This window comes from Egretta garzetta, unplaced genomic scaffold (genome assembly GCF_000687185.1).
Source record: "Egretta garzetta isolate BGI_Z169 unplaced genomic scaffold, ASM68718v1 scaffold946, whole genome shotgun sequence".
In the NCBI taxonomy this organism is placed as follows: domain Eukaryota; kingdom Metazoa; phylum Chordata; class Aves; order Pelecaniformes; family Ardeidae; genus Egretta; species Egretta garzetta.
Genome location: NW_009260032.1, coordinates 194,514 through 207,787, shown reverse-complemented (window position 1 = coordinate 207,787; position 13,274 = coordinate 194,514). Strand labels below are relative to the sequence as shown.

Genomic DNA, 13,274 nt, shown 5'->3' with positions numbered 1-13,274 from the left:
CTGCATCTCCAGAGCTAAGCATGAGTTTTTCCTGAAATGGATGTTTTTAACGTGAAATACAGTGTGTTAGCCCAGTTACTGAGAGGGAACAGATTTATCAGATAAATCCCAGCAGGCCTGTACGTGTTGTTGCTGTCTGGTATAGTGCAATAAAAATATACATTAGAATAATATAAATACATATTTACAGTGTACAAGTAAAGCCAGGAGTACAGACTCTGTTTTGAACTTCTAGGATGCATATTAATGACTAACAGGTTAGGCACAACATAAAGCAGGGGTGAGTACATTTTAGGTCTTAGTCAGGAGAATGGCTTTGGATTTACAGCAGTGTAACTGAGGGTAGGACAGACCACTTCTCTTCTGGCCAGAAATGAATTTTCCGCTTGGACCGTTTCTTCTTTGCCCAGGATGGTAGCCTTCCTTCATAAGTATTTGGAGTGAAATGGCTAGTGCCGCAGCCCGTTCTCCAGGCTACTTCCCATTGGTGTCATTGTCCAAGGCTGCGTGTCCAGGGATGTAGTTATGGAGTGAATCATAGAATATGATGGGGCTGTGTGCTGCTACAGTGCCCTGCTTAACTGAGAGCACTTGTCTTTTTAATGCTGTAATAATACTTTGTCCTTCCTGTTAAGAACTCAAGGGACTCTACAGACCTGAGTGAATGACTCCACATCACCAGGAGGGGTAGAAAAATAAAAGCCCAGTGCAGTGACTCGCCAAAGGTTATATAGTGAGAATGTAGCGGAGCTTGGAGGGGAACTGGGTCTTTACTTGTTCCAGTGCTTTGCTTCAACCCCTAGACCTGGAAGAAGGAAGAGCAAATACCACTGCTCTGTTTGAATACTATCTGTAAGGTGCTCATGTACTGTGGCAACGTGTACAGCCTAGGTCCCTTCTTCCTTTAAGAGAATGGCTGGAAAGCAGAACTCTGACCCATGACATTGATACCCAACAGCCATTCCTGGCCATGCAGTGACACAGGATTGCCCAGGACAGCTCTAAACTGGTATGTCCAGCATGCAGTGAAATATTGTGGGACATACCAGCCCGGATTCCAAGAGCAGCCAGTCTCTCTCACATGGTTCTGAGACATGGGGCTCATTAGCTTATGCCTAGTGCTGTGGCATGGCTCCTCCCGGAGGTCGCTTGGCTGCCACTAACCCAGGGATCTTTGCAGTATGGTGCATATGAGGAATGCATTTAGAGACCCCTGTTATCAGCTAGGGATAGGAGCTGTTTTTTCAGTATTTTCCTCCCACTCCAAGCTAAAAATACAATACAGTTAACTTGTCATTTGATCACAGTAAATGCTCTGCTGAAAGAAAATTACTTTAGGTGTCTGTTGCCAGAATTTATGACCTGGGCAAGTCTCTGCAGAAGCCCTGTCCAGGTTGAACACAGCTCACTGAATGCAATCTATTTGCATACCCCAGCCTTATTTTCCTAACCATCAAAGCAGCACATGGTTACAGCACTAGCTTGGCACAGATTGTTCCTGCCACTAGTCCAGGAGTTCCCACCTCACTGCTGGTCAGTCTTGATGAACCGAATTCTGCATGTGGTGTAAAACCAGAGTAATAGTGACCTTGGAGGAATTCCTCTGGATTTGTACTTGAGCAGGTGGTCTCAGATCTGGGCTGGTACCTGTTGTAATTGAAAAGTGAGAGGTCCCACAGGTTTCTTTGTCACCTACTGGGATGTGCAAGGCCCTGGGGTGCCAGAATATCAAGGTCAATGACATGACTTTGCAGTCCCCAGGGGAACAGGAAGCTACACAAGCTTTAGGAGGTCGGCAGCCCCAAGCTGGATGGAGATGCTGGGGAGAATCGTCTTCCCTGGAGCATGCACTGGCAGTGGGAGCTCCAGCAAAGACGTGGAGCCATCCCTCACTTGAGACTGTGTTGGGTCTCTCGGTGCCTCCGCAGATCCACCTTGCGCTGGAAGCCCTTGGCACAGAGCTCACAGCTGAAGGGCTTGAAGCCAGTGTGCTTGCGGCTGTGAGTGATGAGGTTGGAGCTCTGGCTGAAGGCTTTGCCGCATACCTGGCATTTGTGGGGCTTCTCCCCTGCAGGGCAGAGAAAATGGTAAGAAACACTTTGACAGATGAGAGAAGGGAGGTAGCAATGCCTTTTAGCAGACTCAGACCTGACTGGCTATGCTTGGGCATCAGGGTGCTGCCAGCTCAGCCATCCTGCTAACATGTCTGTGCTCTGATCCAGAACCAGAGGCAGCCCTCCCCAGCTGTGTCACCCATGCCCTGTCTGCATCCAGGGCTGGGTACAACCATGACATGATGCTTAGACCTTCTTCTGGCTTACTGCATGGGGAAGAACAATTTCCTGGTGCCTCTGCACACTTATTTCCAGTCCAATATATTTGTGTCTGGGGACTATGTATGTGTATCAACATGATGGATTTGCATTTGCTTATTGGGAATATTCTGTTTCTCACCAGTGTGGATGTAAGTGTGTTTCTTCATATCCGACTTCTGGTGGAAGCGCTTGCCACAGTACTGGCAGGGATACGGCCGTGTGTCTGAATGGATCAGTAGATGAGTGGAGAGGGTGGAGGAACGTTTGATTTTTTCTGTGGCTGCAAGACATGTGACAGAGCTTGAAGAGTGTTAAGAGTGTTTAGAATAGTAGATTTGATAAGCAAATCTCCTCGGCTCATGGACTGATATGCTAGGTGCAGTACAAAGAGAACGTGGGGAGGGTTACTTATGGAAATGGATTACATCTTGTGATCCAAACTCCTCTGCCCTTTAGGAGGAGGCGAGGCACAGAAGAACCAGTAGCAATGATCCTCCCCTCCCATCCAAGGAATTCTCAAGGGCAGTCTGAGATCTATGATCTACGGTCTTCAGAGCTCCTATTGTTGCCACTGGGTGCTACAGGAACCTAGGAAATGTCACTTCCTTTATAATGGAGTAAGCAACAGCTGAGGTTGAAGCACTCATCAGCGCTAGAGAGCTCGTTCTCTGGAAACATGCAAACATGCTACCCACCTGGGAGTGAATATTGGTGTGCTGCTCCAGGCTTACAGCATGTCCGAAGGTTTTGCCACATACTTCACAAGCAAAGGGACGGGTCCCACTGTGAGATCTTCGGACGTGGACCTCCAGTCCATGAGGAGTGGAGAATACCTGCAAAACAAAATGCCAGTGATTTTTTGACATGAAGCAGCTGTGCCTCCATCATTTTTTTTCAATTCCTTCTCTTTATTTGATTCTTCCCTCTTGTGACCCATACGAACTACATCATTCCTAGCACCCTTGTCCCCAATCAAGAGAACAAGTAGGTACCCATTTTGAGTCGCATGCATTGTAATTTGATGTAACCCAGTGAAACACTGATGTATGCAATGAAAATCACTGCAGGCCCTCCCTGTCCCCAAGGTTCTCCTGCAACATACCTTGTTGCACGTCACACAGTGGTAGGTCTCCATGTCCGAGGAGTAATGCATGCTGTAATCTAGAGGTGGCTCAGCGCTTGGCAGGAGGTGGCTTCCATACAGGCTAACTGGGTGCTCCAAGAGGGCTGACTGCATGGTGGAAGACATCTGTCGGTAGCTGTATGGCAAATGGAAAGCATCCCAAGAAAAGCCGGTTTTGTAGAAGGTAGGGGTGCTTGTCGTGTTAATGCAGTCTTTGATCTGCAGACCTGGGACGCTCGTCTCTGAGTTTGCAAAGGAGAGGGAGAAGTGAGTGTCATGCCATTGCCTGCAGCTCAGCACCAGTAAAAAAAGCTCCCCAGGTACCATTCCCTCATTGAATGTCCTGCTTGACCCTGGGAGCTGCAGTTGGCAACTCTTCCTTCTTTAATTCAAATCCTGATGCCCATACAAAGTTCCTATTATGACTTTGATTTCAGTCTGAGGAAATTTTAGGGGAGAGGGGATGCTAAGGGAATATTAACCCCCCCAATAGCCCTGCTTCATGTGGTGTTTGAACAAGTATCATGTGGCCACCCATCTTGACCCAGAGAGCATGGAATTGCATTAGTCCTTGAGATCTGGAGGCTCACTTATTGTGAATCATAGCATCATCCTTCAGGGAGATGCTGATCTAGACCAGATTTGTAAAGAGAAATACAGAATGCTCTTGATGAGCTATGACCATTGATGTCAAAATAAGAGCTGCCATTTACCAAAACACTGCACCCAGTCAAAGGGGCTCCATAAGCCAGCCCAGCCCTGACCTCTTTTGCAGTTGTGATCTTGGGTAACAGACCTTGAGCTGAAGGGCCTGGCAGCATCCTGCTCAGATACTGGACAGGGACACTTTCTTCTTTCAGTTCAGGTGGGTCCTTTTCTTGTTTTGGAACCACACATTCTAGGTCCTGTTTCTTGATGTCCTCCGGGGTCTTGTCTCCTATGGCTGTAATCACAGTAGAGTCACAGTCAGTTTATTCTAGCTGTTAAGAGTCTATTAAGGTGGGGTTTGTACTTCTGTATGAATGCATGCTTGGATAAGTGAGCCCATGCTCGATGCCCTGAGTAAGTGCAGAGTGGTGCAATCAGCACAGCTATCAAGGTCTGTCCATCGGTGACAAGGGGAAATTCCAAGCAGGATGAGATAGGCAAGGTAGAGGGGGGCAGGAAGAAATGATAGGACACTCGATACCCTATACAGTTAGAGAAGATTAACCCCAGAAGGCCTCGTGTCTGTAAGAATAATTTCCCTACTTAAAACCATTTTCACTTGTGCGGGTAACTAACAATCACTAACTTATTAACCTCACCACCCCTCTCCTAAGAGAGTTCGGTATTGTTAACCTGAATTTATAGACAGCCAAGTAGGGAAGCAGAGAGGGAAGGTAACTGCTTACGCAGTTGCAAAGGTGACCACAGAATCTCACCTCCTCCTGCCCACACTCCCATTTCTCCATGTTTGTCCCAGCCCTTAAAGAGACCAACCAGCTCTTGTTAGAAGCAGACTATGGTAAGAAGCTAAAATGGATAGAGGTTCAATACATGTGCCTCCTTTCTGCTGGAGAAGGGACTGGGCTCCTGAAGGACAGTATTCATCTGTCATCCAAACCTTCTTGTGCAATGTCACCTCCTTTCTTTTTTATCAAACTTATCATAGGGCTAATTTGATAGCCAGGGCTAGAACAAAGGGTAAGTTGATCCTAGATTTGAATATAGAAAATTTGAATGGTGCCTGAAGGAAGAAGATAATTGCCCTGGCCCTGCCACCGCATGAATGGCTGTGGGAGAGCATGAACAGGAGTGGAAGGAGGACACCAAGCACAGGCAGAAGCAGTGTTGGTTTGTGTTTAATACAGCAGCCAGCCTGTCACCTGTGAGTGTGTAGGACTCCTTTCACAGGCAGTGTTAGGGTATCACTACTATCTTCTCACTCTAGCTGTAACCTTCCTTGCAAATCATTGGGAGGAGGTGGTAACACACTGAGGTACAGAAGATGTAGGTCCAGAGAGAATGTGGATAGTGAACATAGCAAGCTGGAGATCGAGGTGGCAGAGCTGTGAGTTTGTAGAAGACTGACAACCAAGTGCATGCTCTTTTCCCAACTGTTAGTTGCCTGAAGTTGGCCATCTTTCCCAAAAGTGACCAACTCCACACGGCAATCTTATATCTCAAATCTCCCCAGCAGGAAGCAAAGGGAGGATCTAAATTTGGCTTCAGTGGGACTAAAGAAAGAGGGCACACAGGGGGAATCGGTTTGTCCTCAGACTGACATCCCTGTGTGAAAGCCCTCAGATGTTCTTTAGCTCACTCATCCTGCTCCTTTAGCTTGCCTACTCAATTATTGATTTGCTTTGGTGTATTCTTACAAGCCTGGTGGATGGATTGACTCACCAGTGAAGGGAGAGGTTATTGGATCCCACGTGAGTATAGGCAGGTCATCTTCCACAAAGCGGTGTTGATGATAGGTATGAGCCTTTTTGCTCTTCACCAAAAAGGAACGTGGCATTTTCCATTCACTGCCTAGGCAGAAACACAGAATAATGACAGGTAAATCTCTGTGGTTTGGGGGGAAATTTCTTGTTTGTTCCCCAGCACATCAGCTCCGCATGCAGCAGTGATGAGAATTAAAACCCTTCTACCAGGGAGAGAAAGAGTTAATCTCAAAGGTCCCTCCACCCATTTGAAGAGCAGGGAGTGCTTGCTTGGGTTTAGGTGCCTGATGGATCTCAAGTCTTGGGAAAATACATAGCCGTAGGAGGGGGCTAAGCAAAATAACTTACTGCCAGATAGCCTCTGCCACTGGATGTAGCAATGGGACTGCAGATCGAAGATGGGATTGCAGATTACAGTATACCCCATAAAAATTACACTTCATAATCTACCCCTAGGTTGAAGCAAAGGATTACTGCTGTCTTTATATTGTAGGTGGGGAAATAGAGGCGTGCTTAAATTGAGTGCTGTGTTACAGATCAAAACTGTTTCTGTGGCAAAGATACATCAGAACCCAGAATCTCTCTCTTGTAGCGCTCTGCTCTCACTACAGGACATGGTGCATCTCTGACCTTACCCTCCCTGAGAGGACACGGTGGGGACCGTGGGTTGGAGACCACCCCTTTGAGAAAGAGTCTGTCTTAGTGTTTGTACGGCACCTAGAGGACTGCAGTCCCAAGCCATGATATGGGCTCCTCTGTGAAGCTGCTACACAAATAATACTATAGAAACAACATCAATAATAGGAGAGACACAGTGGAAAATCCCCGCAGCCATGATGTGTGGTAGGTTTCCTTCTTGTTGGCCGTAGCTTGAGTATTTTGTGTTCTGGCTGACAAACAACACTCAAGCAGAGGCAGAGCAGAAGTGCTGGTTACCTTTTGGATTTGACTCAAATATCACAGACCGTTGAAATGACGGGTTAGGAACAAACATAAAATGCTGAAATTTAATCATACAAAATTCTCTTGCAATGCATCTGTTATCTGTACTACCCAGAACCCAGCCCGCCCTGTTCCCGCTCCCCACGGCTAGTAACTGTTCTCATGTAGGCAGTATGACAACAGGCTCGATGCTGTGTACGGCAGTATCAGCTGGCGTCTTATTTGCATATGCATTTGCATTTTCCCTTGTAATTGTTCAGGATAGTAGCACTAAAAGCAAATCTTGCTATATTTCATATGAAAAGTCAGGAGTAAGTCCTGGCTCTCTGTTGAAGGGAAAGTGCATTATTAAGTCCTTTTTTTTTTTCCCCTGAGCACAGCTGAAGTGTAGCCTACTTATTTACTGAAAAAGAACAACATTTGCTCCTGTTAAATAGGAATGACCTGAAATGTCTGTGTAAGTCAGGACAGAGCAGTGTGGGCTCCTGGAATCCCAAATATCCGGGGATGGAAAAGGTCTGCTCCCTAGGGTTCAGAAGTGCCTGCACTACCCCTGCATGCTAAATATAATTACGTAGCTCAGTGGTGTTTTCTTCAGAGGTCCAAGGGCCAGATTTAAAGAGGTGCCTACAGCCACAGGTACGTGTAGTGTGGGATTCACATGGCAAGGTCTGCTGCAGACGGGTGGATTGCCAAACCCACCGTTGTCGGTGAGAGTCCCATGTTCACCAGCCCAGCTGCTTTTGGAAATGCAGTTATAGCTGTCTTTTTAAACCTGGTCCAGGATTCCCACTGTTTCTTCTATGACTTCAGGGATAACTCTCCATGTCGCTAGCCATTTTTTCTTCTGAAATGACTCACCTGTTTTTCTTCATCTTTTTCCAAGAAATTTGCATGTAACTTGAGATGAATAAGAGAAAATGGAGGCCAAGAGTAGATTTGTTAATTTAATTTTAGAAAGAGGACAAAACAGTACTGAGAATGAACCATAAGCATGCCCTTGAGGGAAGTGACGCTGAAGTACGCTGCTGTATTTACTCCTCTGTAACTCTCTAATGAGGCTCTTTCTAGGTATCGTGTAGTGTATCTGTGCCTGGCGAAAGGCTGCATGCACAGAAACACCGCCAGCTCGATACAAACCCAGGCGTGTTCTGCGATGGGCATAACCCTTCTAGCAGTGTGCTCTCCTTCACCTGTGCACCTCACATCCCAGCAGAAGCGCTTAGCTCAGGGGGTCAGTCCCAGGTGGGATATCTGTGCGTGGAGGTGCACTCTGCGGTACAGAACTGCCCCAAGTCACAGTCCTGCCACAAACCCTTTATACATGGAATTTCCACTCATGTCAAAGGGGTTTTCCCATGTGGTGGGGCAGGACTGTGTCCACAATGGAGGGTATTCATACCAGCAAGCTTTAGACATCTGATTTCTCTGCCTGAATTAACCAGTTAATTGCCCTGGCCTTCCTACACAGGGGAGAAGGCTCTGGCAGGGGTAACTCTGAATGCAGGGTGAAAGCCTGCACCCAGCAGTGCCTGCTGCAAGAGTCACTCTGCCCACCGGCTAGAGGACGCCAAGGCATTAGCCGGACAACTTAGCCAGGTAAATTAGAGGACTGGAGATGGGTGGCATAAGCAATCTTACAGTGTTTCATGGTAGCACCCATACGCTAAGTACGTGAAGGCACTAAGTACACGAAGGCACTAAGTACAGCCCCTCTTCTCTGATGGCGGTTGAAAGTAGATGCAGATGCATCAGCAGGATTTTTCTGGATGTGTTTGCCCCAGCGTATGTAAAAGTCAAATTTGGTCCAGTATCTTGGCTGCTGATAAGGGCCTCTACTGAGCACAGCAATCTTTAATGCACTACTGAACGTTACAAAAGGAAGTTACCTTCCCCCACCCCATTTTACAGAGAAAACAGGAACTGGGAGCCCAAAGCATAGTTAATTAACAACTGCATTGGACTGTCTTTGTGATTCACACAACCGCGTTAGAGGAAAGCTAGAAGCACAGATTGTGAGAGAAAAAATACTATCACTCCTTGAAACTCAAGATTATCAGTAGCAAGTGATCAGCTGCCACTAATGGCTAACTGTATTTCACAGGGAAAGTAGCGCTATGGACAACAGACCCCACCACGTCTTAAAGTCATTGAAGCTTTGTCAGAATTTAGCTTCAACTTTTTGCTAAAAATGAAACTTTATTTTTATGGAGTCTGGTTTTGCCAGCCTCTCTGGCAGCAGTTTCCACCTTGACTGGCAACCACGCAAGGGAGATCATTGCTTGGGCAGGAGTGCCCTCCCAAAATGGAAGAGTCATGGCATTTTTTTTATTTTTTTTTTGATTCAATGCAGGATATAAAATCAGCAGCCGGCAAGAATTGACATTCTTATGTTTGCCATTCATGTAGATACACAATAACACTGTAGTAATCTGCCCTGAGGAAAAGACAGCCAAAAGGACCCAAGGGAAAAAAAAAACCTGCTTCACCATTTTGGGTACGTAACTTGAAGTGCCTCATAAGAGCTTCCTTTACTTTTATTTATTTTTTTATAAATTCCCCAGTTAGATCTGAAAGCAGACCCAGCATTCGCATCTTCCCCTCCTATGTTCAAACTCAATGTTCCTTCATCCTCAGTGATGCTCTCTGGTGATTTTGCAGAGTATCACATGTAAAACTGTAATGTAATACTGAAACACTGGGGATTGTGCAAGAATCAATTTAAAAGGTTTTGGTTTTTTTTTGTTTTTTTTTTTAGGGGGTGGTTTCTGACTTCAGGATCCTAATTTCACTTGAACCTATGTTCCTTGTGAAGCCCAGTACCCAAAAATACAGGATTGGGCCCTCTGATATAATTTAGAAGAAATTCATTTTCTCATTGAATTAGGTTAGGGCGCTGTTCTCTCTGGTTCCTTCAGTGAGATTGGTCATAACATGGAACGCCGTACTGGGGAACAGGTGTTTGCAGGACTGTGCCACGCTGTATCAGGAACCCAGTCTGCAGTGTAAGTTCCATTCTAAAGCTGACTTTCATCTTCCTCTAAATTCAGGTAATCCTGTTTTCAAATTTACAAGGTTAATTGTAGAGATGAAGCCCTTTTCCCCACTACACTCAGCAGAAATACTTCATTTTAACTTGCAATGGATATATGTCTTCATACAAGTTGATGTGTGTACAAAGGTTTAGGCTAAAAGAGGTTTATTTCCTTCCCATTGCTTAATTTATATTTAAATCTTAATATTGCTTTTTTCTGTTCTTTCTGGCAAAGGTGAAGCTTCCAAAAATAACGAATAGTTTGTCCTCCAGCAGACTGTATTTTTTAAGAAAAAAGCACAAAACACAACACAACTGGTGTCTGAAATTTTTAAGAGCCCAAATAAAGTAAGAGGGTTTATGGACCCTTGACTCTTTAAATATAAAGTTATATTCAAAAAGAATTTCAGTTCTTTACAACAAAATTAATTGTGTCTTCACTAGTCCACCCTTGCCAAATTGAATGTACTTGGGGCAAGTAATTTGAATGCGGTTTTTTAGTGGAAAAATGAGCAGAACATTTTTAATTCCTGTGGCAAGACTGGGCAAATGGACATTACGGCAGGGCTAGCAAATTATGGTGGAAATTTTGTCCAAGAAGTGGAACAGAAATGCTTGTACATACTACAATGCTTGTAGTATCTAGAAAAAATGTTTAGAATATTATTGCAGCATTTGTTCTTTAGAAACTTCATTTAGCTCCTAGTGGTGTTGGGAATGCCAGTGGGTTTAGCAAACTTTGCCCTAGGCTTCTATGGATAAATAAACTTACACAGTGCAATCTAACAAATTCTGTATCTCCTTAACGTATAGATGCACTTACTGTGCGAACTTGCAAATCATTTGTTTTCCTGCTTAATGTATTGAATCAATCTGGTGGTATATGAGGAACATCTATAAATAGATAATTCCATATGCTAAAAATTGTTATACTAATCAGCATATACTTAGAAAAGATGGGAAAATAATTGAATAAAGGATAGACTTGAAGCAAAAATTCTGAACAGGAGAGACTGAATTCTCATCTGGCAAAACTGGCATAGTTTAATTGATGGCAGCAGAGGTGTGCTGTTTTCTGAATTTAAAGGTCTGGCCCTCTAAAAGAACAATTAAAAGGAAAAAAATATAGTATGCCCTCTCCTCAATGCTTAAGTACAAAAGTCTACATCTGGAAACTGTTCCTGCTGCATGGAGCTTGCTGGGACGCAGGTACCCGAGACCACTGTCACATCTTTTATATTTGGTTCCACTATTACCATTTTCACTGTGAGAGTGAAATAAGTATATGGCATATAATTTTAAAAGGTTTGACTCATTTAAGTGAACCATTATCATAAAGCAATCCTCAGGACAAGTGACTTAATGCAGTGGAATATGTTACATATTTGCAAAGACAAGCAAAGAAGAAGGAAAAGCTTAGAAAAACATATCAGAGAAATGAGAAACCAATGAAATTAGAAGTGATTAAAAGAATAAATAAATCACCTGTTTGGGGGACTTTGCTTTACTGGATTCGCCTTGAAATCTCCCCAGACAAGCGAGACGTTGGCTCCTCTCTGGACGACTCTTCCACTTTTTTACTCGTCGCAGTCTGCTGAAATAGATACTTCTCCTTTTTTCTCTCTCTGTTTTTTTGCCCCTGTTCCCCTCCCTGATTTTTCAATCAGATTATTTGTGTCAAAATCTGGCGGTGAAGAAACAGCCAATAGAGAAGCAGAGCCCAGAAAGTATTTGCTTATCAAAACTTTCCAGGACTTTGAAAACTTGAAGAGAATTGACGATGCCCAGCTCGAAACCCTAGGGGCAGCAGCCTTCACTTTCTGGGGCAGCTTCGCCTTCTGCAGGGATACTCCTCTGTCATATTGACAAAGAGCATGACATGGTGAAATAATGTACCAAGCAGGCATTTGTTATTTTGTCTTTTCTTAAAAAAAAAAAAAAAATAGCTCTTAAGAAACCTGTATTTTTACACACATTCATCCACGCATCATATCTTTCACAAACAGACACACCATCTGTCTCACATACACACACTCACATACTTCAGTCTCATAAACAAAACTATCTAGCACATATGCACAAAATTATTTTATTCCAGAATGGATCTTTTATCTCTCCAATTTCCAAGGAAAAAGGAATAAATACTTGCACAGTAATAACTGAAAAAGATGTGTGTTAATCAGCCTTCATTTTCCTAGGCATATGCGTGTGCAATCCATACGTATTTTAGGCATTGCTCTATCTATATACAGCTGTATATAGGATATAAATATAGATTTAAGCAAGCTCATTAAGCAAGCTCATTAACATCTTTGCAAAAAGCTCTTCAAGAGCAGTAATAAGAATTTGCAGTAATAAGAATTTGCACTTCTATCACTTGCTTTCAGAAAAGGTTTGAAAATGTGTTCACAAATGTGAAATAATTGACTGCCACCCCCCCTGTAATGGCAGGGTGGAAGGAGGGAGAATGAAGCAGGGGCAGACTGACTTTTCTCAGATCACCCAGTTGTTCTCTAGTAGAGGTGGGAACAGGAGCCAGAGAGCAGTGATTTTCTTTTGAGAATCCTTGGCCACGATGCTTATTTGGGGACAAACAAGTAGAGCTCGTCTTCCCAAATGCTTGGGCGGGGGGGGGGAGTAATTCCTTGGCTTCACCTATTCTCTGATAATCACAATCTTCCTGACTGTGCAAGTGCACAGTGGCACGAGCTGCGTATGCCATCAGTTATCCCCTCCTGCACCTACAACACACTCTCTGCATGGCTGGGATTGGGACAGCAAAGATGCCTTCTGAGAAGTCTGTAATTTAAGATGTATATAAGCATACACGCAGCTGTTGAGTGCCAAGTAGTAGGACATCACCATCCGAGAAATGCCTTTCTATCATGGAGCTTTTCTGCTCCCTCTGAGCTTTCAAACATGTTTCACTCTTTTCTACAGTCGGTTGCATTAAACCAGGACTCGGTTTGGTCCCTTTTCCTACTGCAGCCTAGGGCGGTGAGAGCACCGGGAAGCAATGACCATTTTTCTGCTCTGCAACAAGATCGGCGCTAGGCTGGCATTTCCCTGATGGAGCAGATGTGGTCCAGAGACACTTCAGATTCATAGCAGAGGTATTTTGCATCCCGCCGTGGCCGTGGTGGTGCCAGGCATGCTGGCCCTAGCGCTCTCTGCCGGGACAGCCACAAGTCACAGCTCTTGCCATCGCGCCCTGTCATTGCCCCATGGCACCGGACAGGCTGTGCAATGGGGTTTGATGCAACTCAGAGATAGAAGTGTAGATTTCACCCACATTGAGAAAGATTCAGATTTTGATCTTAACCCATCTGTCATTTACTGAACATAATTCATTCTTGTTGTTTATAGAAGCAAACAATCCCTTTCCCTCTCCCTCCTCCCCTCCTTATTTATCTAGCTGGGTTTTGCATGAA

General features: G+C 44.6%; 1 protein-coding gene across 1 annotated transcript; it reads right to left on the bottom strand.

Annotated features, from left to right (window-relative positions):
• Positions 1–6: 6 nt before the first annotated feature.
• On the bottom strand, positions 7–11,506 carry GFI1B (growth factor independent 1B transcriptional repressor). Its single transcript, XM_009641043.2, has 7 exons — positions 11,329–11,506; positions 5,827–5,955; positions 4,235–4,381; positions 3,418–3,680; positions 2,977–3,148; positions 2,455–2,589; positions 7–2,068 (listed from the first exon to the last, which is right to left on the bottom strand). Exons 2-7 carry the CDS (start codon positions 5,939–5,941, stop codon positions 1,890–1,892), a joined length of 1,011 nt encoding a protein of 336 aa, XP_009639338.1. The 5' UTR covers positions 5,942–5,955; positions 11,329–11,506; the 3' UTR covers positions 7–1,889.
• Positions 11,507–13,274: the final 1,768 nt, after the last annotated feature.

Bases quoted from the DNA above. Each gene is read 5' to 3' on its own strand.
- GFI1B (XM_009641043.2), bottom strand. From the start codon at position 5,941: ATGCCACGTTCCTTTTTGGTGAAGAGCAAAAAGGCTCATACCTATCAT. The intron at 4,382-5,826 runs GTGAGTCAATCC...CTGTGATTACAG, and splicing joins AATAACCTCTCCCTTCACTG to CCATAGGAGACAAGACCCCG. The intron at 3,681-4,234 runs GTCTGTTACCCA...TTGCAAACTCAG, and splicing joins GCCAGGCCCTTCAGCTCAAG to AGACGAGCGTCCCAGGTCTG.